The sequence below is a fragment of the Mytilus californianus genome, unplaced genomic scaffold (assembly GCF_021869535.1).
Source record: "Mytilus californianus isolate M0D057914Y unplaced genomic scaffold, xbMytCali1.0.p SCAF_6, whole genome shotgun sequence".
NCBI classification, from domain to species: Eukaryota; Metazoa; Mollusca; class Bivalvia; order Mytilida; family Mytilidae; genus Mytilus; species Mytilus californianus.
The window spans coordinates 34,569,869-34,582,099 of NW_026262712.1; the positions used below are offsets into that span (position 1 = coordinate 34,569,869).

General features: G+C 33.9%; 1 protein-coding gene across 1 annotated transcript in view; it reads left to right on the forward strand.

The window, feature by feature from the left end:
* LOC127705333 (uncharacterized) overlaps positions 1–12,231 on the forward strand; it is a 45,364-nt gene that overhangs the window by 23,238 nt on the left and 9,895 nt on the right. Inside the window, exons 8-10 of the mRNA XM_052209647.1 lie at positions 1,498–1,744; positions 4,303–4,461; positions 9,115–9,281. Coding sequence (XP_052065607.1) covers positions 1,498–1,744; positions 4,303–4,461; positions 9,115–9,281 — 573 coding nt within the window. The remainder of the gene's footprint in view (positions 1–1,497; positions 1,745–4,302; positions 4,462–9,114; positions 9,282–12,231) is intronic.

Here is a 12,231-nt window from a genome sequence, read left to right on the forward strand (position 1 = left end):
TTTTTTTCGGTCTGTGTATCCATTCGTTCATTCGTCCATACATTTGTTTTTCTGTCCTGCTTCAGGTTAAAGTTTTTGGTCAAGATAGTTTTTAATGAAGCTGAAGTCCACTCAACTTGAACTTAGTACACATGTTCCCTATGATATGATCTTTCTTTTTTAATGCCAAATTAGAGTTTTGACCCCAATTTTCGTGGTCCACTGAACATATATATATATAGAAAATGATAGTGGGAGAAGGGCATCCATGTACTATTGACACATTCTTGTTTTCCCTCATTTTTGCAGATTTTATTTCAAATATTTAAAAGTTCAGTGTAAACCTTTTCCTTCATTTTTGCAGATTTTATTTCAAACATTTAAAAGTTCAGTGTAAACCTTTCTCCATCTTCTATCAGGTTTTCCTACCCTCTTTCAAACTGGAGGGACCATGGAATATTTTTTCAGGGCCAAGTTGTGATATGCTGTGAATGTGGTCCTCCTTCATCAAGGGCACCCTCTTTCATACCATGACTGTATGTTTTGTTGTTTTACTTCTTTACTGTCTTATACAGCCAAAAACCTAAAACAAAAATCTTCCCTTTGATAGCTTACTATATGTGAGCTGTGTGGGATAGAAATCGACCTTATGCAAAATGAATATCATTACATCTGTCATCCTATTTCGGGTTGAAAAAATTTCTTTGCAAAGTCTAACTATTTGAAAATTGAGTTGTTATAAGAACTCTACAAAACAGACCAAATTTCATCTTTCATTTTGTACTTAAATGTTCCAAAATCAATCAAAGTCTTTTACATATACATGTAAACATGCACTTGCATAAGGTAAATTTCTATCCAACGCAGCTCATATATTGTATGTGTTTTGACTACCAGTATTGCTAAAGGCTATATTATGACCTGTACATTTAAGTCCTCTAGTCTCTAAGTGTATAGTTGTCTGATTGACAATTATATCACATCTCCATATGTTTATCTTTTATATCTGACAAATAGGTGTTACTAGAATCTTTGGAGGAAAACAAATTTGGATAATAATTCTTTAAGTATGTAAATACTCTCAGAAAGCTTTTTTTTTGGGGGACAGATATTGATGCAACTTTTGTTTGTAGAAAAGTTATATGAATATATATCAGCATAGTGATATGTGAAACTTGGTTCTTCTCTGATGTGGTCATGTGACATCATTAACAGGGTTAGAAAATCCCCCCCCCCCCCCCAAAAAAAAAAAAAACCCACAAAAATCTCGATTCATTTATTTTCGTGGGTACCTATTTTTCGTGGATTGAGGAAAAATTGTATTTTCGTGAATATTTGATTTCATGGATTAGCCAAAATCTGTGTACAAACTTTAAGAAAATTGAAACTTCTTTCAACATTTAAATTCGTAGTTAACCATTACTCATGAAATGCACAAAAATTGGTACCCCATAGCCACAAATAATAATGAATCCACAGTATTAGATAAAATGACTTCATTGTTTTCTTCTGTTGTAGACTAATGCCAATGGTACTATGATGTCAATTCTGATGAAGGCATCAAGTAGTTATTTCGATCGTATGAAAGTGGTAGTGATAGACGTTGAGACCAGAAAAATTATAAAAATATTAATTTCTAGCCGTTTAGATATCGGTGACTTTTTCGGAGAGACTATGCTTCTACCGAACAATGGCAGTTTTATTGCAGTTGCTGGTAATGATGAAAATGATGAGTGGACAATGTATTTGTGGGATCTAAGTCGAGGTATGATGAAATGAATATCTTAATGAATATCAACCCGTTGTCAACCTAATCTACCTCCTAGGTGGTCTCTTGGTAGCATGCTTGCTTTGAGTGCAGCAGGTACGTCATAGGTTCTATCCCCATCCAGTTTAATCCAAAGATTTCAAAATAGGTATTTAATGCTTCTCCACTAACCACTTAATTGTAAGAACAAACACTGGTTGGCTTGGAGTAAATGTGTCAGGGTAGGGTGACATGTCTTTCTGCTGACTTTTACCTTGTGAAATAGCATGTTAACAATCAGGCTAAGTTTGTGGGTCTAATACAAAGAAGGGTTCATATTCATATGACATTATCATGCTCTTGTTCTGAATATGCATTTAATTTTCCACTTTAATCAAAATAGACATTCTGATCACCGCTCAATGTAATATAACATGTGCCTTAATTATAATCTCCAATTGGCTCCACGTCCTGCCAAGTTTAAAATAAGTTCAGCAGACAACCATTGTTAACATTGCTTGCAGTAGAAAAACTGATTTCCATGACAAATAAAGATAGATATCACATGAGAAATGTCTCGTGTATTTTTACTGCTCTGCTACAAATGGTGTGTTCAAAACTTTTTTCTGAAGTTGTTTCGAAATAAAGTGATTATATGTAGAAGTTATAGTTCTTTATATTTTCTGCTGAAATTAAATTAAAAGAATAACTAATTTAAATTCAACTGGTGACAAAACAACACTGATTATTCACCCATGTGCTCTTGAGTTGTTCGGTCATTTGTTCAATTTGATTTTCAATTTGCATTGTCAAAATGCAATGTGTGGTATACAGTTACTGACTGTATATATAAGGCCTGTTGATGATGTTGAGTTTTATTTATCACAGTATGAAAGAATACAGGTTCACTGAATTTTACCTCCTTTGCTTCACGTTCAAAATTGTTGTTGTTTCTACTTCCAGATATTTCAATTAGAGCATATTAGCATGATTGAAGAGTTGCAAAGTAAAATGAACAATGATGTGTACATTGACTTTAAAAAACATGAAAGGAGTAGGTTTTTGAGGGGATATAATTGGCCCTTAGATTTTTTATGTATTATAAATAGGGCCAAAATGCTACAAATTAAATTTCACACAAAAATTGTTGTGATATATATATGAATACAAAATAATTTCTTTTGTGCACCTCATATTATAAACCACAAGGTTATGACCCCTTAACTATGCTTTATTTGTGTTGTTTGGTCCAATTTTTGTCGAGCCTGCGACTTTTGTCGCAGAAAGCTCGACATAGGGATAGCGATCCGGCGGCGGCGGCGGCGGCGGCTACGGCGGCGGCGGCGGCGTTAGCTAACTTCTTAAAAGCTTTATATTTTAGAAGATGGAAGACCTGGATGCTTCATACTTTGTATATGGATGCCTCATGTTACGAAGTTTCAGTCAGTCACATGTCCAATGTCCTTGACCTCATTTTCATGGTTCAGTGACTACTTGAAAAAAAAGTTCAGATTTTTTGTAATGTTAAATTCTCTCTTATTATAAGTAATAGGATAACTATATTTGGTATGTGCGTACCTTGCAAGGTCCTCATGCCCGTCAGACAGTTTTCACTTGACCTCGACCTCATTTCATGGATCAGTGAACAAGGTTAAGTTTTCGTGGTCAAGTCCATATCTCAGATACTATAAGCAATAGGTCTAGTATATTCGGTGTATGGAAGGACTGTAAGGTGTACATGTCCAACTGGCAGGTGTCATCTGACCTTGACCTCATTTTCATGGTTCAGTGGTTATAGTTAAGTTTTTGTGTTTTGGTCTGTTTTTCTTATACTGTATGCAATAGGTCTACTATATTTGGTGTATGGAATGATTGTAAGGTGTACATGTCTAGCTGGCAGGTGTCATCTGACCTTGACCTCATTTTCATGGTTCAGTGGTCAAAGTTAAGTTTTTGAGTTTTGGTCTTTTTTTCTAATACTGCATGCAATAGGTCAGCTATATTTGGTGTATGGAATGATTGTAAGGTGTATATGTCTAGCTGGCAGGTGTCATCTTACCTTGACCTCATTTTCATGGTTCAGTGGTCAAAGTTAAGTTTTTGAGTTTTGGTCTTTTTTTCTAATACTATATGCAATAGTTCAACTATATTTGGTGTATGGAAATATTTTATGATCTATATGTCAGTCACGCAGGTTTTATTTGACCTTGACCTCATTTTCAAGGTTCATTGCTCAGTGTTAAGTTTTTGTGTTTTCGTCTGTTTTTCTTAAACTATAAGCAATAGGTCAACTATATTTGTTGTATGGAAGAATTGTTAGCTGTACATGCCTGCCTAGCATGGTTCATCTGACCTTGACCTCATTTTCATGGTTCATTGGTCAATGTTTAGTTTACTTGGTTAATGTTAAGTTTATGTGACAGTTGTAATAAAGCTTTATATTTAGGACTATCAACATAATATCAATGATTAGTAAAGAAGGCGAGACATTTCAGCGTGTGCACTCTTGTTTAATAATTTATAAACAAAATTTTGCATATTTTCTTTTCCAACAATTTACAATATTTTCTTTACAGATAAACTAAGAAAGATTTTGGTTGATCCTGAATATAATTTAGACAGAGGATATTCAACATCAGTTAACTATGAAAACCAACAAGCTGTCTTGTTAGATGATGATAGAATATTAACCAACCACCAAGATGACCTATTGAGACTATGGGCAACAGATAATGGTAATTATTTAGCAACAGCATACTTGGACATGTGTTGGACATGTATGTCAACTGACATTAAGACTATGGGCAACAGAAAATTGTAAGTTATTGGGCAACAGCATACTTGGACATGTGTTGGACATGTATGTCAACTGACATTAAGACTATGGGCAACAGATTATGGTAAGTTATTGGGCAACAACATGCTTGGACATATATGTCAACTGGAATTAAGACTATGGGCTACAGATTATGGTAAGTTGTTGGGCAACAACATGCTTGGACATATATGTCAACTGACATTAAGACTAAGGGCTACAGGTAATGGTAAGTTATTTGGCAACAGCATACTTGGACATGTATGTCAACTGACATTAAGACTATGGGCAACAGATAATAGTAAGTTATTTTGCTACAACATGCTTGGACATATATATGTCAACTGATATAAGGCTATGGGCAACAGATAATGGTTAGTTATTTGGCAACATCATGCTTGATCTGTCAACTGGCATTAAGATTATGGGCAACAGATAATGGTAAGTTATTTGGCAACAGCATGCTTGGACATATATGGCAACTGGCCTTTAGACTATGGGCAACATATTATGGTAAGTTATTGGGCAACACCATGCTTGGACATATTTGTCAACTGGCATTAAGACTATGGGCTACAGATTATGGTAAGTTATTGGGCAACAACATGCTTGGACATGTATGTCAACTGGCATTAAGACTATGGGCTACAGATAATGGTAAGTTATTTGGCAACAGCATACTTGGACATGTGTTGGACATGTATGTCAACTGACATTAAGACTATGGGCAACAGATAATGGTAAGTTATTTGGCTACAGCATGCTTGGACATATATATGTCAACTGGCATTACGATTTTGGGCAACAGGTAATGGTTAGTTATTTGGCAACAGCATGCTTGGACATATATGTCAACTGGCATTAAGATTATGGGCAACAGATAATGGTAAGTTATTTGGCAACAGCATGCTTGGATATATATGTCAACTGGTATTAAGACTATGGGCAACAGATTTGGTAAGTTATTGGGCAACAACATGCTTGGACATGTATGTCAACTGACATTAAGACTATGGGCAACAGAAAATGGTAAGTTATTTTGCTACAACATGCTTGGACATATATATGTCAACTGACATTAAGGCTATGGGCAACAGATAATGGTTAGTTATTTGGCAACATCATGCTTGGACATATCTGTCAACTAGCATTAGGACTATGGGCAACAGATAATGGTTAGTTATTTTGCAACAGCATGCTTTGACATATATGTCAACTGGCCTTTAGACTATGGGCAACAGATTATGGTAAGTTATTGGGCAACACCATGCTTGGACATATATGTCAACTGATATTAAGACTATGGGCAACAGATAATGGTTAGTTATTTGGCTACATCATGTTTGGACATATATATGTCAACTGGCATTAAGGCTATGGGCAACAGATAATGGTAAGTTATTTCAATAGCATGCTTGGACATATATGTCAACTCGCATTAAGATTATGGGCAACATATAATGGTAAGTTATTTTTCAACAGCATGCTTGGACATATATGTCAACTGGCATTAAGACTATGGTCAACAGATTATGGTTAGTTTTTAGGCAACAACATGATTGGATATATATGTCAACTGGCATTAAGACTATGGGCTACAGATTATGGTAAGTTATTTGGCAACAACATGCTTGGACATATCTGTCAACTGGCATTAAGACTATGGGCTACAGATAATGGTAAGTTATTTGGCAACAGCATACTTGGACATGTATGTCATCTGACATGAAGACTATGGGCAACAGATAATGGTAAGTTATTTGGCTACAACATACTTGGACATGTATTTTCAACTAGCATTAGGACAATGGGCAACAGATAATGGTGTCATTTGGCAACAAAATACTTGGACATGTATGTCAACTGGCATTAGGACAATGGGCAACAAATAATGGTAAGCCATATGGCAACAGCATACTTGGACATGTATCTCAACTGGCATTAAGACTATGGGCAACAGATAATGGTATGTTATTGGGCAACAGCATACTTGGACATGTATGTCAACTGACATTAAGACAATGGGCAACAAATAATGGTAAGTTATTTGGCAACAACATACTTGAAAGTAAATAAACAACTGAAAATGAAAGTATGGAGATAAATATGGGACATCCAATTTAAAAGAACTTTCTTAGATTTAAGATGGTACCAAACACCTTGACTAAATTAATTTGGCTAGTTTAATTTTTATAAAATTTTGACAGTACATTTTCTTTGACCCTTTGACAAAAATATAAAAATTAAAAAAAAAACTTGAACCACACACTTTTTAGAAAAAATTTCATTGGATATATAGCAGTTTGACAAACACTTACAGTGTATATTAATCATTGAGAAGCTTAATATTTCCTCAACAATAGAATGTGATTAAAACGTTCATTTGACTTTTACAGAGTTATATTCCTTGAGTGTTATGTACCACCTTAAACTTGGATCTCAATAAATCATTCATAAAGAGGCCAGATATCAATGAAAAGGCCTTCTTTTAGATCTTTATCTCAATTTTAATTAATTTCTCTTCTAAATAGGTCAGATATTGAATGATGAATGCTTTATTAGATGTAATCTGGTTTTTATAGGAAATTAATTTTAGTAAATATCCAAGAAAGGAATATTGCCTCCCCTCCTCAAAGTTGAAATTAAGACTTAGGCATGCTGTTTTAGTGGCAGCTCAATGTCAACAATGTATTAGTTTGTGATTAGGTCAGTGTAAGGGGAACCGTCAGTAGTTAAGTTCAATGATAATGGGTATGCATTTGTATTAGCATTATCACATCTCATTTCTATTGAAGTGATTTTTTCCTGTTCTCAATCATGGTCTATCAAAGTAGAATCTTTTGATTAGGTTACATGTTAAAGTATTAGATTAGTTTATTTTTTTAAATGATTCACTAATGGGATGTTGATAATATAAGTATTGGCATTTCCAATTTCCACAGAGGTTGTTTGGCCAAATGGTCCATTGATTTTAAATGTTTTGTATGTGTTACATGTTGTATTGTCAATTGCTCTCATCAAAATAACATAATGGTAAGACTTATCTCTGTGTCAACAGTTTATGTATTTATCTTCTGATAAAGTTGTTCATTATTTAAATCAAAAGTCATCTATCAAATGAAACAGGTTCATCTCAGATATTTACTTAGATCTAAAATCTTCCAATTAATTTGTCAATTATTTAATTAATGATAAAGGATTCTTTAAGTAAATCTAAATAAAAAGTACTTTTTAGCTCACCTGACCCTAAGACAAAGTGAGCTTTTCTTACCACTTGGCATCCGTCTGTTTTTCTTTGTCTGTGTTGATGTCTGTTATCTTTTACCAAAATCTTCTCCTCTGAAACTACTGTACCAAATTTTAATCATCATTAGGGTATCTAGTAAAAAGACTCAGTTAATCGGCATGGCTAAAAATAGAACATAGGGGTAAAATGCAAGTATTTTCTAATATTTGGAAAACCATGATGAATAGATAAAATCTGACATGGGGACAAATGTTTAGTATGTTGAGCTCTACCAATTGTCTAATTACATTAAAACTGTGATTACGCTTTAACAATGATAAATTGTACTACTGTGAAAGTATTTTTATTCGTGGGGTACCAATTTTCGTGGTTTTCGTGGAAGGCTTTATCCACGAATTTAAGTGTCCAATAAAATACAACAACTGTTGTCCATTTCAATACATGGAAAAATCTCCTAGCTAGGGTTTGACTACTAAGATACAGACCTATAATCTAGAGAAAACATCGAATATCAACAAATGCACTTTGATCGATATTTAAAGGCAAGGCACCAGACTGTAGCAAGTAATACCTCAGACAGGATATTAATCTTTTAATGCTAAGTTATACCACTTTGTAACTTTTATTTCCCACAAAAACATAGTTTTGAAAGACAAAAGTCAGACTTCAGGGGAAGATATATGATGATGAAGTGTTCATTTTGTCTCCTAATTATAATAATAATTTTCAAGAAAAAAAAAGATTTCATATTGGGTTTCCTTTTTATTTCACACGTATTATATATTTTATAAATATTAATTCGAAGCATATTTGTAACATTTTTTATGCGACCTTTGTCTTTAAATGACATGTTTATGGCCCAATCAAAAATTTTGATGATCGTAAATCTGTTGATCATTTGAACAGTATAATAAGTGTCACCATTTCTGATCACATGTGTGCAACAATTAAAATGTTTTCTTTGCAATTTCCTTCAATGAGACAAATGTATTCAGAGATAATCAGCTTATTTCTGAAAGCAATTATTTTATTAAAAATTTGAGAAATAAAAGATGAACATGTAAGTGAAAATAAACACCATATGAATATTTTCAACATTCATTGTTTCCAATGGTTCAATTTTCTCACCACCCGATTTTTTTTTCTTCCGAAAACTAAATTCCACAAATTTAAGAACCCACGAACATGTTACTTTTACTCAAACCACGAAAATTGATACCCACCTTTTTGCTGTGCACTTGGCACAGATTTTGTGTCATTGATGGATACCCTATATCTTTTCCTTTCTATTGCACATCATCAGGTGTCTTTTTTTTTGCATTTTAGGATCCTTACTTGCCAGGATTCCAGGACACAGATCATCATTTCCAGTGATGTACCATGTACCACAATCTCCATACATACTGACCTATTGTGAGAGTGAAAATCTGATGATGAGGCTGTGGGACAAAAAAACATTTGAAGAAATAGCAGCATTTAGACTTGATGAGCCTGTGAGATTTGTATTTATTTGTTGCAAAGTATTAATTTTTATGCCCCACCTACGATAATAGAGGGGCATTATGATTTCTGGTCTGTTTGTCCTTCCGTTCGTTCGTTGGTCTGTCCCGCTTTAGGTTAAAGATTTTGGTCAAGGTAGTTTTTGATGGAGTTGAAGTCCAATCAACTTGAAACTTAGTACACATATTCCCTTTGATATAATCTTTCTAATTTCAATGCCAAATTAGAGGTTTTACCCCAATTTCACGGTCCACTGAACATAAAAAATGATAGTGCGAGTGGGGCATTCGTGTACTATGGACACATTCTTGTTGTGTATATTTTTATGCCCCACCTAGGGGCATTAATTATGTTTTTCTGTCTGTGCGTCTGTTCTGCTTTCGTTCCTCTCCAGGTTAAAGTTATTGATTAAGGTAGTTTTTGATGAAGTTAAAGTCTGATCAATTTACACGTTCCCTATGATTTGATCTTCTAATTTAATGCCAAATTAGAGATTTGACCCCAATTTCATGGTCCACTAAACATTGAAAATGATAGTGTGAGTCGGACATCAGTGTACGATGGACACATTCTTGTTTATGTTATCTTTGAAGGATCTTGTTTCTTTTTGTCTAAATTACAAAACCTTTAAACAGACCTCCCAGGTTAGGGGGAGGGTTGGGACCCCGCTAACATGTTTAACCCCGCAACGTTCTGTATGTACGTGTCTGTCCCAAGTCAGGAGCCTGTAATTCAGTGGTTGTCGGTTGTTGATGTGTTACATGTTTGTTTTTGGTTCATTTTTTGTACATGAATTAGGCCATTAGTTTCTCGTTTGAATTGTTTTACATTTCGGGGCCTATAGCTGACTATGCGGTATGGGCTTTGCTCATTGTTGAAGGCCATAATTATTCAGAAGGGATATAGTTACGATACTGATGTCAGGTCATTAAAGATGGCATATTTTCATTTTAATATTGATTCATTTATAGGGTCTTTGCATCTGAAATAAACACATTTATTCTAAAACCAGTTGTTTGCATGATACAGGTTATATATATGTTCTTCTCATATATTTTATGATACAGGTTATGTTCTTCTCATATATTTTATGATGGTTGATACTTAACCCCTAACGGGAGGGATTGTACTTGATTTTCATATGATGAAGACATAATTATATAATCTTTCAATCAGTTTAATTGAGGTCTGGAGCTGGCATGTCAGTAACTGCTAGTAGTCCTTTTCTAATGTATGTATCATTATAATTTTGCTAAGCCTATTCTGACATTGGACTCAGACTTCTTTCAAACTGAGTTTCACTGAATCTACATTGGCTAGAGGTATAGGGGGAGGGTTGATATCTCACAAAACATGTTTAACCCAACCTCATTTTTGCACCTGTCCCAAGTCAGGAACCTCTGGCCTTTGTTAGTCTTGCATATTTTTTTAATTTTAGTTCATTTATATGTTTTGGAGTTAATTTAGTATGAAGTCCATTTTCACTGAACAAGTACACATTTTTGTTTAGGTTGGCCAGCTGAAGCCCACATCTGGGTGTGGGATTTTCTCGCTGTGGGGAAAACCCATTGGTGGCCTTCAGCTGTTTTTGCTTTTTGGTTGTGTTATTGTCACTGACACATTCCCTATTTTCATTCTCAATTTTATTAATGACCTGTTGAGGCATGAATAGGCATGAAGTTGAGAGTATATATGTTTTCAATTTAGACTTGTATATATATATATATATATAGATAGGCTGCAACAATTTTAAAATGTTTTTTTGAAAATACATTTATTGTTTATAATTTAATGTTTTGAAATTTAAGAAATCATTTTGAATTGGAGAATGTATCTCCCTCGGGCATAACTCTGATTCCTTGTCTTGTTTTGGCTTTACTCAGTTTTTATCAGCTCTTTATTTGTCTTATGTTTTTGATTTTTTAAATACTTTTACTATCAAGCTGACATTAAATTTCTGATTTCTGGTATCTTACAAACATTCTACGGATATATAAAGGAAATTTTGCAATGCATTTATAATTGCCTAAATTGTAACAGGAGGTGTCTTGCAGAAATAAAAAGTATATAAGCAGGGGTGTTGAAATATTTGTTGTGACCACTTGTACCTGGTCAAGTAAAATTGTAAATTTTACTTGTCCAAAAGGAAAGTTACTTGCCCTGATTTCTTAATGAATTTTGGAATGAAGAAGATGTATTTTTCTGTTAGCGTGTATGTTTCTACAACAGTTCTGAAACACAACAAAAAAGGAATGCATGGTCTTTGTTTGTATATTAGAATGATACAAAGATTAGTAGAGCATGTATACACCAATGAGCTACATTGTAGAAGTTTTCTAGTTAATGAAGATATGAAACCAAATAAATGATGAATTATTGAATTGTTGTTTGCATCCCCTCCTTATCCTCCCAATAAACTTTTGGTGGACCAATTGTAAATTTGAGATTTTTTTAGATAACTAATTATAAGCGAAATCAAAATATTATAGAACTTTAAAATCCTCTATTCCATTTATTTTTATAATATTTGCGCTTTGCCCTCTCTGATTTCCCTTCCTTGTAAAAACTAAGTACTTAGCTCAAAATTTTATTTTTTATGAGGCGCCTCCTTTTCCGTTGGTCAACTTCCGAGCAATAACACTATCCAATGCATATCCAACTTGACTGAGAAATCAGTGCTCAAAATTAATAATGATCATTTCCGGTTTACCGTTGCTATAACCTGATCAACAATCCCGGGTCAATGGGAAAATATTACAGAATATTAATGAAACCCGGGTCCGCATACTTATTTTTTGTTGTTTGGTAATCGATCTATTTCTTGATCATTGATGTTGTTTTACTAAAACATGTTGCTTTCGTCTTGTTATTTTATATTTTTTCTACTTCATAAATGAATTTTAAGGACTTTTTTAGCTCACCTGACCTGAAAGGTCAAGTGAG